At 40.5% G+C, this 17827-nt stretch overlaps 2 protein-coding genes across 2 annotated transcripts; one reads left to right on the top strand and one right to left on the bottom strand.

Moving 5' to 3' along the window:
- Positions 1 to 908: 908 nt before the first annotated feature.
- ctsz (cathepsin Z) lies at positions 909 to 7715 on the top strand. Its single transcript, NM_001309979.1, is given in 6 exon segments — positions 909 to 1070; positions 3636 to 3799; positions 3992 to 4171; positions 4257 to 4407; positions 5585 to 5747; positions 7091 to 7715. Coding segments are annotated over 6 exon segments (912 nt in total). The 5' UTR covers positions 909 to 942; the 3' UTR covers positions 7217 to 7715.
- Positions 7716 to 7746: 31 nt separating this feature from the next.
- Positions 7747 to 16353, bottom strand: nelfcd (negative elongation factor complex member C/D). Its single transcript, XM_012881125.3, has 15 exons — positions 16171 to 16353; positions 15468 to 15577; positions 13041 to 13150; positions 12834 to 12943; positions 12409 to 12516; positions 11984 to 12136; positions 11421 to 11551; positions 11148 to 11313; positions 10939 to 11073; positions 10482 to 10621; positions 9765 to 9879; positions 9589 to 9684; positions 9372 to 9512; positions 8240 to 8369; positions 7747 to 8101 (listed from the first exon to the last, which is right to left on the bottom strand). The coding sequence occupies exons 1-15, from the start codon at positions 16225 to 16227 to the stop codon at positions 8067 to 8069; spliced, it is 1737 nt and encodes a 578-aa protein (XP_012736579.1). The 5' UTR covers positions 16228 to 16353; the 3' UTR covers positions 7747 to 8066.
- Between the last annotated feature and the right edge of the window lie 1474 nt (positions 16354 to 17827).

Raw genomic sequence — 17827 nt, 5'->3', positions numbered from 1 at the left:
GTCTTGTAAATATATTGATTTATTTTTATGCACCAAAATCATTTTTTTAAAGGCAAGGTAAGGCAAATTTATTTATATAGCACAATTCAGTCCAAAGACAATGCAAAGTGCTTTACATGATTAAAATATAGCAAAATAAAACAGAATAAAAGCAAGTAGGAATAAAATGTAGATTCAAAAAAAGAATAAAAAAGTGGTGATTCAGTTAACTAGAACAATTGAAGGCAATCCTAAACAAATGTGTTTTTAATCTTGATTTAAAGGAACTCAGGCTTTCCGCACCTTTACAATTTTCTGGAAGTTTGTTCCAGATAAGTGGAGCATAGGAACTAAATGCTGCTTCTCCTTGTTTAGTTCTGGTTCTAGGTATGCAGAGTAGGCTGGAGCCAGAAGACCTGAGTGGTCTGGAGGGTTGATACACTGATAAGAAGTCTGTGATGTATTAAGGTGCTAAGCCATTCAGGGATTTATAGACTAACAGAAGCATTTTAAAGTCTATTCTCTGAGATACAGGGAGCCAGTGTAAGAACTTTAGAACTGGGGTGATGCTCTCGTCTATTGTTCACTGTCCCTCTGAGGGACAATAAAGTACATTTCTATTCTTAACTATGTAATAATTGCATTTTTCCCCCTGGCTTTCTGTTTTACTGTCTGGTCTGTTGATTCTATAAATGTTTCGGATTTCTGAATATGAACAAAAAGGGATTTTTTTTACGGTTAATTTTGTTCCTGTTCTCTGAAATGTACACAGTCACATTGTTTTCGCGTAACTCGTGACCTGGCGCTGGAACACGTGATTGGCTGCCTGGGTCACCTGACCTAAATCTCGGAACACCGGCTGCAGCTGATAAGTGCAGAATCTCTCCTCCACACTACACTAGCCCCCACACCGTCAGTGTCCAGCTCTCCGTGTCCGCCTAAGCAGCCCTCTTCCTCCCAGACATGGCTCGGACTGCCGCGGCGTGTGTCCTGCTCTCGGTCATTTTCTCGGCTGTGTCCGCCGGGGTGTTTTTCAGCCAGAAACAGCCGTGTTATGTCCGCACACCGAGGAGAAACAACTTTGGTCTGAGGTGAGTGTCTGTTTTTTTTGTTGTTGTTTGTTTTTGATGTTTTTTTTTTTTTTTTGTCAATTTTAACTCAAAGTGAACATAATTATTTAAAGTCGCGGAAAATCCCCCCCCCCCCCCCCCCCCTTCGTTTACCTGACAGCGTCGGTTAGCCACCGGGAGCCGTTAGCTAACTTGTTTACAGAGCGTTAGCAACCGCTCTAGAAACCAAATGAGGAATATCTTAATTTTGAAATGCACTCTTGGTTATCAATCACTTTTTAATTTTTAATATAGTGGCATAGAACAAGCGCCCATTGATGCGGTCCAGGAAGTGTGAGGGTTTTAGTTTCATTTTTTTTTGTCCGTGTCAGTTGAGGTTAAAACGGCTACGGTAAACAAACGTAACCGTCAAAGTTTCCCTGGCGGCATTTTCGCCGCGAATCACGAGGTTTAGCCGACGTAAAACCGAGGAAGTGACGGGAACCGAGGCTGCAGCAATCTGAAGCGAAAAGAGGAAATATTTGTTTGCTGTGGGGGGAATTTTAGTACATTTAAACTTCATTAAAAAGTTTGATTTAAGCTTAAGATTCACAAGTGAAAAACGCAGCTTCAACATACCCAGAAAAAAACTTATTCTGTTTTGGCAGATTTTTGATTTATGACTTATGGGTAATGAAAACCAAGAATAACTTTTTTTTTATTTACTTAAACAGTTTTATTAGATGGCAATAATTAAAAATACAAATTCAGGAATGGTAAAAAGACAGACAGCCTACACCATTATGGGCTAGTCTGCTGACTAGCCGGTTGTCCGGGGTAAACCACAAAATGCACATCTCTAATGAAACTTGATGTCTAGGCACATCAATGGAAAGTTAAGTGGAAGGAAAACCTGTGGTGTGGGGAAAAAAAAGGAGCACAGGGACAGGCATGACTGTGCAGCAAAGCCCAGGAGGAGGGCCAGGGACTGGCTCTGGTGTCTGAACACGCCACATGCTTACAGGACATAGGTCACAATGAACTAGGGCTGTGTGACTTTTTTTTTTTTTTTTTTTTTTTTTTTTTTTTTTTTTTTTTTTAAAAGACTTTTTCTCTGCAGTAACCACAAACAAAAACACCATGTAGATAAAAATGTTTTTGAACAAGAACTATTTAAAAGCAGAAGTTGAACAGGTTTATTATTATTAATCAGAATATTCTTATTCCAGAGCATAGCTTGTTGAGCAGGATGTCAATCCTTGACCATAAAGTGCAACGTATAAACAAGTCTATGTATTAAACTGTTTGACCCGTACTGTTCAATACATAATTGTACTTTCAATACCTGAAAGTTTCTGTTAAATAAGTATTGAATTTGTATAAACTCTAAAACAAGTAATAATGACATTATCTCACAGCTGCAATTCTCTTCCCTTCCATGTGGAGGCAAACCCACTTTAAACATTACCAGCAACTAAAGGACCTGCCTAATAGCCAAAAAATTGCAGTCCTCTGCAATTTGGATTTTTTTTTTTTTTTAAAGTTGCGACTAAATTGCAAATGCGACTAATTGACCAGCCCTAACCCTATTTTTTTTTTTTTTTTTTTTTTTTTTTTTTTTTTTTTTTTTTTTTCCTGCTGTGTGGGGAACTGGGACCCAAAAAGCTGGAGGTGATGTAATCTCCAGCTGGCCACTTCTGGTTTCTGGGGTAAATGGGCCGCAGCCGTACGTCTGTGGGCAAATGAAGATGGCATCTGATACAGCGTTCTGTTGGGTGATGCATTAAAGGATTATTTTAATAATCTGGTCTGCTTTGAGCAGAGCTAGTAAGAATCTAAAATACAAAAATTTAGTTTCTGGTTTATGAACATTTCAACTATTCGTGAAATTTCAAAACAATGCATTTTGTTTTAAAGGCGTGATTTTTTTTTTTTTTTTTTTTTTTTTTTTTTTCCGCATCAGCCTAAAATTGAGCCAATTGAAAACCACAACATGATGTACGCCAGTGAAGTGGACTGAATCGATTTACACAAAATACCTACAGTAGTTTAAAAAAATACTTTCACAAACAAAGGTAAAATCTTTTTTATTTTTTGTGTATTGTTCAGTAGCGCATTTGTCAAAGAACCACTGCTGGCTTGTTCAGGATGGAGAAATGCCTCTGCAGCTGCACCACTTACTGCCGTCTGCAAATATGTCCTAAACATCGTTTACGGAAAGTAATATTGGAGCAAAGTGGTAATATTAGCCGTGCAGAACCCTCTCAGGTATCTTTCACAGCCTCTCTGGATGTGTAGGCATGTGTTTGTTAATACGTTGGAGAACTGGAGGATTCGGTTCCTCTGCAGCTTGTAAGTAGAGTTATTTATGAACCAAAGAAGTGAAACAGAAGTGTGAAAAAATAACATCGGCAGTTTTAGTTGCACATTTTCAGTGAGAATGTCGGCTCAGTTCCAACAACTACTCCAAAAATATGCGCCTTTGCGGTAACAGATTAAATATAGGCTCATTATGGATGTAAACTTAAAAAAAAAAAAAATAATAATCTATTTTTATCAAACTGTAAAAATAAACCCAGAAAGTTGACGAGTGTCCTCCGTTTGCAGAACGGGTCCTCTGCCCCATGAGTACCTGAACATCTCTGAGCTGCCCAAGGTTTGGGACTGGAGGAACATCAACGGCACCAACTTCGTCAGCACGACTCGCAACCAGCACATCCCCCAGTACTGCGGCTCCTGCTGGGCTCATGGCAGCACCAGCGCCATGGCGGGTATGAGTCGGCACATCTTAGCCGTCACACGCTCTGAAACACTTTGAACGGTTGTGGCATCGTCACAGGACTAAAATATGACTCTGCGTGTATGCAGCGGTTTCATTGCCTCTTCTCAGAGAGGCGACTAATGGACTAACTGGCTACGGTTACCACTGCTACGTATTGTTAAAGCATCTTTCCCTCCCCCAGATCGCATCAACATCAAGAGAAAAGGAGCGTGGCCTTCTGCCTATCTCTCTGTGCAGCATGTGATTGACTGCGCAGGAGCTGGAACGTGCCACGGAGGGGATCACAGCGGAGTCTGGGAGTACGCCAACACCCACGGCATCCCAGACGAGACCTGCAACAACTACCAGGCGAAAGACCAGGGTAAGGGACCCAGACCGGTGGAGTAACGGCCGCACGTGTGCATCCAGTGTGAGTCAGACATCCGCATGCTCTGTGTCCCCCACAGCATGCAAGCCCTTCAACCAGTGTGGCACCTGCACCACCTTTGGACAGTGCAACATCGTCAAGAACTACACGATGTGGAAGGTGGGAGACTACGGCTCTGTCAGCGGGAGGGAGAAGATGATGGCAGAGATTTATGCCAGAGGACCAATCAGGTTTGTGGCACACGATTCAGGTTTAAATGTAAAATTCAGTGGATTAAGTCTACCTTGTTTTGACTCATGCATAAAAACCGTCCAGAATCAGATGCACACAGCAGACGGGTCCACAAACACAGCTCATAACCAAACTGAGTTGAGATGAAAGTGAAAGGATGAATAGTTTTCACAATGTTTTATAAAATAAAACTGTAGAATCAGGGAATCTGGTCTGAGGTGACTGGAAGACTGATCGTGATAAACAAAGTGATCCTGGAGGAAAACCTGTTTTTCTTTGGATGTGCAGAGCGCCTAAAGACATAACCCAAAATCTTTGTGAAATCCCATTTTTCACTGCAATTAAAGCAACGGGTTGAGTCAAAGGGAGACTGGATGCAGCTGCCAAACCTTTTTGAAATAAAAGATAAAGCTGTGTATCATCTGTCTTTCACTTCACAAACATGCACTACTTTGTTTTTGTGCAGCCTGTCACATAAAATCTGACATTTGCAGTTGTAAAATGTCAAAATGTGGAAGGGTTCATGGTTTGTGAATACTTGGGACAAATGCTTCGGTTGTCATACATTTTGTCCCCCTTCCCTTTTTTTAGAAATCTTGTATTTTTCTTCTCTTCATTAAGTTTAGATCAGTGAGTTTTTAATGAGCCACCCCACTAGGAGCTGCTTCCACTGGAGAAAACCAACAACCTCTCAAGAATCCATTATAACATGGTCTGAAGAAAATGATTTTATAAATCCTAAAAGATAATCTTTTGCGACGGCTGATGTAAAGTAGCTTTCTGGTAAACAGAAACATGACAATGTTTTCATGGAGATGGCTGCGTCCCACTCCTTACATTGTTCCTGTGTTCATGGTTAGTGTGTGGCTGGTTCTGTTGTACAGAACAGCTTTTTGCCTGCTTAGGTTGCACAAGTAAATGCATCTTATTATAAAATCTGATTTACATGACTGGGGAAGATGGATGTTATAAATGGATCTAAATAACCAGGAAAGTTAAAATGCTTTTGCCATATTTTCATGTCTTTGAAGGAAAGTATTGGTGAACTCAGTTTTACATTATAAACGTAATGCACTGTTTTTTTTTTTTTCTTCCATGAGTGATTAATTTCTGAGCTCCAGTAAAACGCGGATCTTTAATCAAACAGCAACTGAGCCGCTGTTTTCTGTTCCTCAGTTGTGGGATTATGGCCACAGACCAGCTGGACGCCTACACCGGTGGGCTGTACTCTGAATACCAGGAGGAGGCGTTCATCAACCACATTGTGTCGGTGGCTGGATGGGGAGTAGAGGACGGGGTCGAATACTGGGTCGTTCGCAACTCCTGGGGAGAACCATGGGTGAGTCCTCAACAGAAGAAGTGCAGAAAACTGCAGTCTGGACAGTCTCCCTTTGCCATTATGGCCATTTTATGTTAACCTCCACTATTGTTAACTGGAAACAAAGGTGTAATTCTTTAATGCTGTTAATCGTTTCTGTATAAAACACTTGTTACACCACAAACTCCATGGAATCAAGTCGGCCTTGAAGGAGTAGTCCTTATATTCAGGGATCTCCACAGTGCCAAGTCTGTGTGGAAGTTGTCATGATAGTTTTTACGCCCGACACACTTTCTGATGCGACCGGGATTCAAACCCGCGTCTCCCGAAATAAAGACACGGACTAAGCTGGTTACAGCATAGAGGGACCAACAGTAAAGACATAAAATATGCATAAAAGTATTTGTTCTGGAATCACTGTTAGCAAAAACTTACCTTAAAACAGACCGAGGTGGAATAAACCAAACTACATAATGAGATCCATCAGAAATGGTCCTGTTTAAAAATGAGTTCTCTCATTTCCACGCTCAGCCACTTCTGTCCCTCACATGTTGGCTTCATGTACTTCCATGATTTCTGGAGGTGACTAGCCATAAAAAAACCTCCAAGATATAATTGTATAAAGTCTTTGTACTAAACCTTATTTCTGTTTATTTGGGTTTGACCCCTAGCCCCAACAGGGCCTGTTGAGTTATGTGACAGATTATGACCCCTGATCTCTTACTGGTATGAATCTATCAGTTTTATAACTACATTCCCTAAGTAATCACAAAATGATCAGATTGTGGGCCAAATGCTGTCTAGAAACAAGTATTTCACTGTAATGTTGAATCACTGCCCTTTACTGGAGGTTTGAGCCTCCTGAATTATTATAGATAACCAGACGGATGTTTTAAACTTTATTCACATCTCAGTGAAGCCCCTAAAAATACATTAGCAAATAATTTCAAAGAAGGCCAGATAGAAATCTATACTGGAAAATCAGAACCAGTTTATAATTTAATCCACCAGTGTCTTCAGGACTCATTGTAGAACCTTGTTTTTTGTTTTTTTGTTTTTATAAATCTTTATATTCAAAACATAAATGGGCTTATGTTAGTCACACACTAAATTAACTATAGGTTACAGTTTGATGGCAAATCCTAATGTAAAAGATTAGCTAGCACTGAGCATAACTCTGACCACTAGGTGGCGGTAAAGTGCTTCTAATTGGATGCATTAGTGATCTGCACACCGCTTGGCTGTGGTGGTTTGATGTGAAATTTGTTCCGTTTTAAAAAGCTGAGAAGTTGTTCTGATTAATGCTTTTTAACTTAAGTTTTTCAGCAGACTGTGGTGCTCAGTAACAGTTTCTCTGTCCTCAGGGTGAGAAGGGTTGGCTCAGGATTGTGACCAGCGCTTACAAAGGAGGGAGCGGCAGCAAGTACAACCTGGCGCTGGAGGAGGACTGCATGTACGGAGATCCCATCGTCCCCAAAGACTACCTGTAGATGAGTTTAGTCAGGCCGCTGCTGTAATCTGTCCTCCTGTCACAGCGGTGAAGGGAAATTTTTATATGCTTCTATAAAGGGAATCCTTTTTTTTGTTTTTTTTTAATACTTTACAAATCGATGCCAAGCTCTGATTTAGTTTTCAGAGTAGGATTGTGTACATTACAGAGATATCTGCAGGCTGAAATGATACTTAAATGAAATTGGTGGCGGGTTTTACGCATCGGTAAAAACATTTGTCCACCAGAGAAATCTCAATGCTGGCTCACGAACAGCTGATCTGTGCAGGAATTGGACTCAACGAAACCAAAGCAAGCACTGAATGTTTTTAGTTACTGGTTATTGCACTACAGTCTTATGAGGAAATGCAACTTTAATGTGCCTTATTGCCACTTAATGTCAAACTTGGGTTGACGCTACTTTATGTTGAACAATGTATACCACAAAGACCGAATCATTGCTGTTTCAAACTGCCAATAAACTGATCCACATCTTTAAAGAATGACTGTGTACAGTATAAACAACCAGACTTAACATTTAGCATCTTTTATTTTGTTCCAGCATAAATGGATGATGATTTTCTCCATTTGGGGTTTTTAGTCAGAAAATTAAATAGATTAAACATTTTATTATAAAAAAGCATGAACATGGAAAACACAAAAATATACATGTAGAGGGGGGGGGGGGGGCATTTAGCTGCATCTTCAGACGCCTCTCCTTGAACCGTGGCTGTCCGGCCGGCTCACAGCCTGACCTGCTGCCTTTATCACCTCCTGGAAAAGTCCATTTCAGAGCCTGAAGCCAATCCCTGGAGTCCGTCTCCTTTGACATTCTCAGCATGACCTCCACCTCAGTTAATCATAATGAAGTTCGACTTGCAATGAGCTGGAAAAAAGTCAACCACATGTTGGGGGTTAAAGGATGGGGGGGAATTAGCCATGCAAACTAAACATTCAACAGTCTTCTTGGACTTATTTTGGTGTTCAGGGAATTTAGATCTGTCTAAGTTGAAGCTTTACTTACCAATGAACTCGGCAACCGGGTCGTGTTCTCCTTCTGTGCGGATCGTTCCTGCGATGCTGTCGTTCTCCAAGATGGGTAAAAAGAGCTGCACGAAGTCTGACGTGTAGGGAGGTGCAATCACATCCAGCACCTTTAAAGACAAGCACTCCACGATGAACTTTGCACAAAAAAGGTCGGCGCTAAAGCTTAAAGGCAGAGAAAACAGCTGATTACAAAACCCCTGCACACTTGATTTGTAGTTTAAAAAAAACAATGTCGTCTGAAATTAGGGCTGAACAATTAATCGCATTTTCAATATAATCGTGATTTAAAAAAACGCAATTTCCAAATCGCAGAGTCTGCAATTTTTGGCTATGTAACAATTAGTGAATTAGACACGTCCATTAGGTGTTGGTAATATGTTTTAAGTGGGTTTGCTCCACATGGAAGGGAAGAAAGTTGCAGCAGTGAGATAATCTAATTTTATTTGTTTTAGAGTTTATATAATCATACATAGCATTAAGTATAGGTCAATCAGTTTAATACATAGACTTGTTGGTTGGACTTTGCACTTTATCTTCAACAAGGATTGATGTCCAATTAAATTAAAAGCTGTTCTCTTGAATAATCTGATCAATAGAAACATTAAAAGTTCATATTTAAAATAGTCCTTGTTTACAAACATCTTTATTTAGATGCCATTTTTGTTGCTTGTGGTTAATGCAGAGAAGAGTCAAAATTGTAGGCAGAACGCAATCATTACTGCTCCGAGTTTAGATGCTGTGGGTCTTTTAGCAACTAATCCACATGGCGAGGAAACAAATTGATTTGTTGTTTGTATATATTTTAAAACACATGATAAATTAAACTGGAAAAAAAGAATTGCATTAAATCGCAATATTAAGAAAAAAATCGTTCAGCCCTATCTGAAATGGTTTCAAAGCCAACTACTACAAAATTAAAGAAATGTCAATAAAGAGAAGTTATGGAAGTCAGATCCTGGTAGTTGCGCATCTCTGGTTTTATTTCTATCTAATTGGAACACGTAGCAAACCTTTTGGGCATGGATTAATAAATCTGACATCTGGATGAAACAAATCAGGAGAATGTAAACATTTCATCTCCCCCACCCACAAGTCAAAGCAGCAGGTACCTCAGTGACGAAGTATCTGATGAGGGAGATGTCTGTGTTGAGTTTCTCCTGACACTTGCGAATGTAGCTGACGACGGGCAGGACGTAGCCGCGGCTCAGGAGATGAACCATCCGGTCCAGCAGAGTCTTCTTCAGCTCCAGCTGCATTTGGAACAAAACCCGGCTAAGAATCCAGCTGAGGGGTTAAAACGAGGACGACCGCGTCACCAACGCCCACCTGCTCCATGACGTCCAGCTGGGAGTGCTCCGTCTCAAAGAGCTTGATGAGCAGCTGCAGGACCTGCGGGTGCAGCAGCTGGTGGCACGTGCAGATCTGAGGGGGAAGGACATCGACAGCTTTCATCTGCTTCCGTCTGCAGGAGCTAACCCCCGGCCCTGTAAACGCAGCCGTACCTCATCCAGTAAGGCTAAATGCACCGGGGTGTGGTCTGTCTGGAGCTGGAAGTAGCTGGGCTCGGAAACGGTCCAGTCCACCCACTTTAAAACTCCCATGGCGACCACCGGAAACCTGCAGACAAGGGATATGAGCGGAGGGAAAGCCGGTTCCTGTAGCAAAAACGTTTTGTAGCTGCATGGAAATGATCAACGAAACATTTCAACATTTAAACTGACATGCTTTTTTTTTTTTTTGCATTTATTATCTCTTAAAAACGATTTTTTTTTTAAAGAATGGTTTTTATACATCTTTAATTATTATCATTATTTTTTTCCTTCAAATTTTTACTGTGAATATAATCTAACATGCTTCTTTATGTATCTGTTTATTGTCTTATAATGGAATTTTTATAGTAGTGTTTTATGTGTGAATGCAGTGTGACGCATAGTTTGGACTATGTAGCAGCCAGAGTCTGTAACCCAAATCCAATTTCCTTTGGGACAATAAAGTTGATCTAATCTAATCTAGAAACCAGACAGAAAAACCCTAATTGGTGTTTGGCAAACCAGAAACAGGTCAATTTTTTTAGATAACATTTTTATCTTGATGGAATCTGGAAATTATTTTTCAGAATTTTCTTCCTCCCATCCTTTTCCATACTGCATAGGAACCCCGAATAAAACCATCTCAGAGCCAAAATGGCAGCCGTTTGAGGATTTCTGAGCCTGACTCACCGGATGCACTGGTATAAAGTGCCGAGTTCAGCCACCAGCTCCGTCGCTCCTTTGTTCTCGTTGCAGCAGAGGTTGTGCACAGTCTCAATGGCCTTGGACGTTGACTTCAACTCGTCTTTATTGATGTTGACGCGCTTGTTCTGATATTGAAAACAGAAAGAAAAAAAGTTACAAGGGCTTCTGTTCTAGTGGACCTGAAGACGAGGGAAACAGGGAAAACTAACTATTCAGTTTAAAAGTAACTTCAATGACCGTCGCAGACAGACAGTACAGAGTAGGCCATCAGAGCAGATGTGGCTGAACATGCAGATTTTTATGTGTACAAATTTTAAAACATTTATCATTTTCATTCCACTTCGCAAATATGCTTTATGTTCATATGTGACATCAAATCTGAAAAAACAGTTTGTGGACAGTTATCAGCTAGATAGGCGAAGAGCGTCATTATTTTCTGTACCTTCTTCCACGTCTCAACCACACTGGCAGCGTAGGCCAAGATGTGGATGTATTTGTGTTTATGGTCCTGGTTAATTTTTGATCCGGGCTTAAAGAGCGACTGCATGAAAAGGTCCAAAAAGGCAGGCACCCTGATCTAAAGACAAGAAGAGAGCTTCAGCTGTTTGCATGGACTTGATGCGACCGTCACGGACGAGGTTTCGTCTCTACCAGCTCCACAGGAGGAGGGTCCATGCTGCTGAACATCTTGAAGAGAACGGTGATGTCGGCCGGGTTCAGGGCTCCCTTAGACAGCATGGCGCCCAGAGCCTGGCAGGCCCGGGGGTAGGCCGCCGCCGTGCCAAGAGCGAGGGTTATCTGGCTGGCGTCGTGGCCCCTGTGGTAAAAACAACACGCCCGTTACCGACAGCACAGCCACCGACCCCACAGAGAGCAAACAGAACGTATACAACGTGCTTTTGATCAATGACAAGACAACAGAACCTGGCGTGTGCAGACTTCTGGACCTCCTGGCTGATCCGGCGAACGGCTGAACCGCCCTGCTCCTCCTGGGCCAGGATGGACATCATGGCCTGGGCAAACAGGTACGTGTGCTCCCCGTGACACACCATTTTCTGCAGGAGAGAAGAAGGAACGTGTGCAAGGATTCGTTTTCCGCTGAGCTTTTTTTTTTTAATATAGCACTGATTGAAATCAGGCCTTCTGTGGTTTTTTTGTTGGTATTTTGCGGTACTTTTAACTGACTGTGACGCCGTCTACAGAAGCTGACGTATCGCAGTATTAAGAAAATGAACAATCAAGATACAAGACCACAGATATGCTTCATCCTTCAGGTGATTAATCACTATATAGGATATTATCAACTCATAGCTCTTGGAAAATTATGTTTTTGATTAAATACATGTTATTTGTATGTTTAACTATAGAAATAGTCAATCTTAATTATATGTCTGTTCTTCAGAGATAAAAACCTACTTCACACCTACTGAGTACTCTAACAACTTTAGTCCTCTTTCACCAATATATAAAAAAAAAAAAACACTCACGGCGAACTCTGGCAGGTTTTTCTCCAGGTTTTCTTCTCCTCCGTCCAGCAGCGTGGCTAAAGACGTCCTGAGCACGCGGGAGAACACCTCCAGCTGCTGACACGCTGTGGAGACACTGGTGATCTCTCCCTGATAACCTGCATCAGAGATGAGCTGAAAAACAAACAAACTATGAAGACGCTTCTTCAGCCAACCACCTCAGGCCGTCAACGCATTATTTATATTTATTAATGACCGTTTACAGGCTTTACACGATAAATACAGAACCAGGCCATCAGACGCAAGCTTAAACTTAATGGATGAAATGATAAATAAACTGGTTGACCTGATGTCACTCATGTCATATCAAATAAAAAGTAGAAAAAAAACGAAGCTCCTCTCCTCACGGGGGACAAAATCCAGTGAGAATAACAACAGCGCTGTACCTTGACAGTGAAATTGAGCATCAGGCAGTCAGGATGAGCCTCTGCCAGCTTATAGAAGAGATCCCTCCACGTCGTGTGCGCTATCATCTGTTCGAGCCAAGCAGGAGTCTAAAAACAAAGCAGACGGTCGATTATTGGTTCCTACAGACTGGGGCTGAGCAACAATGGGAGAATTACATTATTGTGGAATAGTGTGATGGTGATGGGGGGTTGCAATAAAACCTTTTTAATTATTACGATATTATTACCGCCTTGGGATCTGCTAAACTAAATGCTATGGCAATTTATTTCCAAGGGTCAATTCAACTAAATAGATTGTTATGCAGACAGGAAATGAATGAAACCTTAAACATAATGTTCTACCAAACACTGCACTTTTATATGAGCTAATATAACCGTTTATATGAGACCCTCATATAACCCACCTCTCCTTCCACAGTGAAGATGGAATCTGCTTTCTGAGGGTCGAAGTGTTTTATCAGGAGACTCTTCAGGTGATTTTCTACTCGCTCCTGGACCTGAGCTGGTTCTACACCTGAAGGCCAAACAAAACAACTTGCACATTAGTAGCAGATCATCAGAGTTTCTGAAACTGAAAGTACCTCATCACTTTACGATGTTTCCTTTCTTACCCATCTGAATGAGCCACTCGGCCAGCAGATTAACGGTCTGTGCAACAGCGGAGTAGTTCTCAGAGAGAAGCTGGATCACGTGTTCTGGAGATCCACCTGCTTGGAAATATCTGCAACAGAAGGACTTCAATGTTTACCTTTGTGGTTAAAAAACGTATCTGGTAATGCTAATTAATGCATAAGGCCAAAATAAACAGGCCTAAACATTTATATTGAAATAAATTACTAGGTTTATTATTACTAGGACATACTCCAGGCGAGGGCTGCCTTACAAGAATGCACCTCTAGTTTAGACATTACAGTCAGGCAGTCTTGTAGACAGCTCAGGGGTCCGATCAGGTAGTGACACAGTGTACCGTAATGCTACGAATATCCATTTCATTGCTTAACAAAGACATACTTACACATTTTAACAGATTTAGGAGCGCATTGTACCACATAAAATCGGTCAGTAAGCACAATGGTAATGATATATAAGGAACATCATCAATTCTTGAGAAAATTTAAGGATTTTAAGTGCACCTTATAGTCTGAAAAATACGGTAAATAAAACATGTAGTCCTGTCATGTTGATTTAATTTATTAGAGGGCAGTTATCCAAACCAGTCTGGCACTATGTGAAAATATAATTTCCCAATAAACAGAGTAACTGGTTGCACCACTCATAAGGGCCACAGTGTGATCGCTAGCAATGAGTCCTTTACGTCAGTGTGCAGACTTTCTATAATCCAGAGGGTTTTCAAGCCTGATGCCTCAGCATCTCAATCGGATTAAAGTCCTGATCTTAGCAGGGATCCAAAACCTTAAGTTTGCTTTCTTTTCTTTTGAGCCATTCAGAGCTGGGTTTGCTCATATCGTTGTGACTCGAGCAGCAAAACTAAAATGCGCTTCAGCTTAAACTTGCAAAGCCACGTTATTTTACTTTTTGTTATTTATATGTCAATTACTCATATCAAGTTTTTATGAAAGATTATTAAGTCCTGCTGGCGTATTAGTTGTTATTTTGGTGTTTCATGCTTTGTTTTTGCTCAATTTGTTAGTAAATAAAGCCTTTCATGTTTGTTTTTAATAACAGGGGAAGTACATCACTGAGCATACGCAGCAGGGTTTAAAACAATGAAGCAGCTAACAGCAATTAGCATCTCCCAGCAAAACAATGAAGAAGGGTCCAAGATCCAGTGGGGGAAAAAAAAAAAAAAATTAATTAATTATTCCAAGAGGAAAAAGACTGGAATGATGCTGGGAATACAGTCTGATCGTTGATGTTCATTAAAGCGGACGCTAAACCTGCCGATGCTCAGATGTGAACATAGAGTTGATTGACGTGAGTAAATGTTCAGATATGAGGCTCTTAAAGTTACTGTAGGACATTTTATTTAATTAATAGAGGTTGGTCTTTGATCACACCAAGCTGCTGCTTTACTGCGAGGCATTGCAGAGGGTCAGGCTCGGTCCGGCATTATTTACAATTTATAAATTAAGCAAATCGGCATTTTGATAGTTCTGCGGTACTGCCGGTAGATGGCGCCACGTCTGTTTATATCTGGTCATGGTGCCCTTTGGGGGGCTATTTTTATCCACAAAAAGGAATATCAAAACATTATCAAGATGGGGGCTTGGTGTATATAACTATTTTATCATGGCCAAACGTCTTTCTTTTTTATAAGCATATAACGTGGCTATACAGCTTTAATGTCACAAACTGTTGGCTGGACATTTCCCTTCAGTACCTTCTGGTAGACAGTACCTTTATATAAATTACAGAAAGTTGTCCTGGTCCTAAAGCAGCAAAGCGCCCACAGACCAGCATAGAACCACCATGTTTCAGTACTGAATTTTTTTCCTGAATTGCAGTGGTCTGATTGTGCACTTCACACAATAATCAGGGCTGTGTGGCTAGTGAAACTGAACCAAAAAGAAGTGATTGATGAGGTAATTTATTATATACCAAGATAATAAATTACATTTTCACATAGGGGTTATGTATTCTCCTTAATTAAACAAAAAGCTGCTTTTTGAATTAACTCAAGTTATGTTTGTTTGCTTTTACAATTGATCTGAAACATTTACGTGTGACAAAAAGTCACAGTTAAATGTGTAAAAAGGCAAATTAATTTTGACAGCACTATACTGTAAATGTTGCACAGTTCAGTGGATGTTGTAGACAAATTATGCCCTCTTCTGGCCAGTTCAAATATTGGTAACAATCATTTATCACCAAAACATAACTTTTCCTTTAATAAATAGTAAGGATGAAAGCAGTGGGGCTTAGAGTCTTGCATATGTAAAATGTATCTGTATTCTTTATGATTTGCCAGGTATTTTCTCTTGACAACTTTCTGGGCATAATATGCCCTGATGAGGGGCCAAGGTGTCCACTTGGTAGTAAATATGAGTAAAAACTTGTGCCTTGTGTGAAAGAAGAACCTTTTGAGGGTGTTGAATATTGCGGGCTCCATGATGTAATCCCTGCTGGAGAATTTCTGCAGACAGTCCTCCTGAACTTTCCCATCGTTTTCTTCATCGTAACCATCCTCCTGAAAGATTAAACAACACGCCTGTCAGAGAAACTCAAAGCCTGCAAAGGTATCTCACTATATCTCACGGACGGTCCACCAGTGTCACTTTATTTGACTGAAGACATCCAAAATGAGGCTCGAATAAACTCTGCTCTTCCAAAATAAAAGGTGCAGCAGGCAAATCTAGACAACACACCCCCTTTCTAACATTCACTTTGACCAAATTACAAATATCTTATAAGCAAGGTGGGATAAAAAAAAATGTTAAGGCAGTCGCACACAGAATAGGATAGGAAAGTTTTTGTGTTACAGCTACAGCCTGAAGCTACGGTTTTCGGCGCAAATCAATAAAAATATACGTTGTAACTCTACGTATCTCAAAACTAAAAGTCAATAAATGAATATAACATTTGATATTATACAAAGTGGTGACATATACCACAAAAAAGTTGAGAGGGGCAGTGAAATGTAATGACAAAATTGGGGTAAAACTCAGTATACTCAATATCCGCCTCTTTAGCTAGCCTGCTAGCCGAGCTAATGCTAGCCCGCTAGCCGCGCTAATGCTAACGGCCATTAAAAAGCCGAACAGCAACAAGTGCCGCTCTCACCAGCGGTCCCTCCGAGCTTTCCCAGTCTCCCGCTCCTCCGTAATACTCGTCGTCCATGGCGACGGGAAGAAACACAGACGCTGCACCGACAGCGATCCAGCTGCGCGCGTTAGATGCTGCTGATAAATATAGCCTCTTTAGCAAGTAAGCTAACAACAACTGGAGGAAGATGACGTCACAGTGACGACGGACGCACCGTAAGAGAATTCCCTGAGTTCAGACTGACAGGCTCACTTGTTGGAAGTTGATATCGGTTGTCCTGGTGCTTCACCCAACTACATACATTTGTTTTCATTTTACTTGAATGTAATAGACGATCAGTTTAATCGATCAAATATTTCTACTATCATAACCAATTTTAAATAGCTACAAAAATGTAAATTAAATAATAAATATGTAGGCAATAAAAAAAAATCTGAGTGGTCTATGTAGTAAAACTATATATATGGGAGGAAAAGGTATATATAAATTATAAAACAGCCTTTTGTGGTAACAGATTTAAAATGTCCGATATTCCTCCCCCCTCAGGAACTGAACTTATCTTCCATTAAGAATATTTTTGATTCACACTGATTGTAAACTGCTTTCATTTTGACTAAATGTAAGTAACAGACTAAAAAACACCATTTTGTAGGGGTGCAGAAAAATTTCTTAGAAAATCTGACAAACCTGTGTGTGTGTGTGTATATATATATATATATATATATATATATATATATATATATATATATATATATATATATATATATATTTATTGTTCACTGCAGTACCAAAATTCAAACGTTTAAGAAAAATCTGACCTTTGAGTATATTTATTTCTGAAGGAAAAACATCCCAGGTTAATACAAATGATTGCTTTAAACATAAATAACGGCTGGCTCAAGTAGTACTAGCCTCTTATGCCAACAGGCCAGTACTGAGTCTAGAGATTGTTCTGTTTATTTGGCGTAAGCTTTCAGACAACCATCCTGCTTACAGATACAACCCTGATCCATCTTCAGTTAAATAGAATTAAATAGGTATTTATTAAAAATGACCGGGTATTTCAAGGAGTTCTTCGTGCCACACACTGAGGTTCCCAGGACCTTTGGAAGAGAAACAGGCCCATGGCCTCTGATCCACCACCGCACCAAACTGGACGTGTTAACTGCTTCTACCACGTCTTCATCCTTTGTTTTACGAGAGCCACCTGGACTGTGGCGTAAAATGCAATTCAAAGTCAAGCTCAACAAAGTGTGTGGTTCCAGTTAAAAGTTTAGCAAACTCTGCACACTTTACAGTTTTGACAGTAAATCCATTCAAGAATTTCTTTTCAAAACGTGGACCGAGGCTGGAGTCAGAGCACCGAGGGGCGCTACACACATCGCCATCCTTACCTAAAGCCTCTCCTGAACCAGAGACACCAGAACCAGAGACACCAGACGAAAAATAAATAAATAAATTGACTGTTGCTCAGTGGTCCAAAGTCCTATTTTCAGATGAAAGTAAAAGCTGCATTTCACTTCAACAGTCAAAGGTCCCAGAGTCTGGGGGAAAAGTGCAGAAGCACAGAATCCTTTACTAACCAAACAAATTTAAGGTCTGTTTGACCTCAGTTTAAATCAGCTCATGAAGGCCTGCAGCACAAGAATTACTAAAGGAAAAGAAACCGAAAGAG

The sequence above is a fragment of the Fundulus heteroclitus genome, chromosome 20, assembly GCF_011125445.2.
Source record: "Fundulus heteroclitus isolate FHET01 chromosome 20, MU-UCD_Fhet_4.1, whole genome shotgun sequence".
Lineage (NCBI taxonomy): Eukaryota > Metazoa > Chordata > Actinopteri > Cyprinodontiformes > Fundulidae > Fundulus > Fundulus heteroclitus.
The sequence above is the reverse complement of the archived record's forward strand: the minus strand, read 5'-3'. Positions and strand labels throughout refer to the sequence as shown.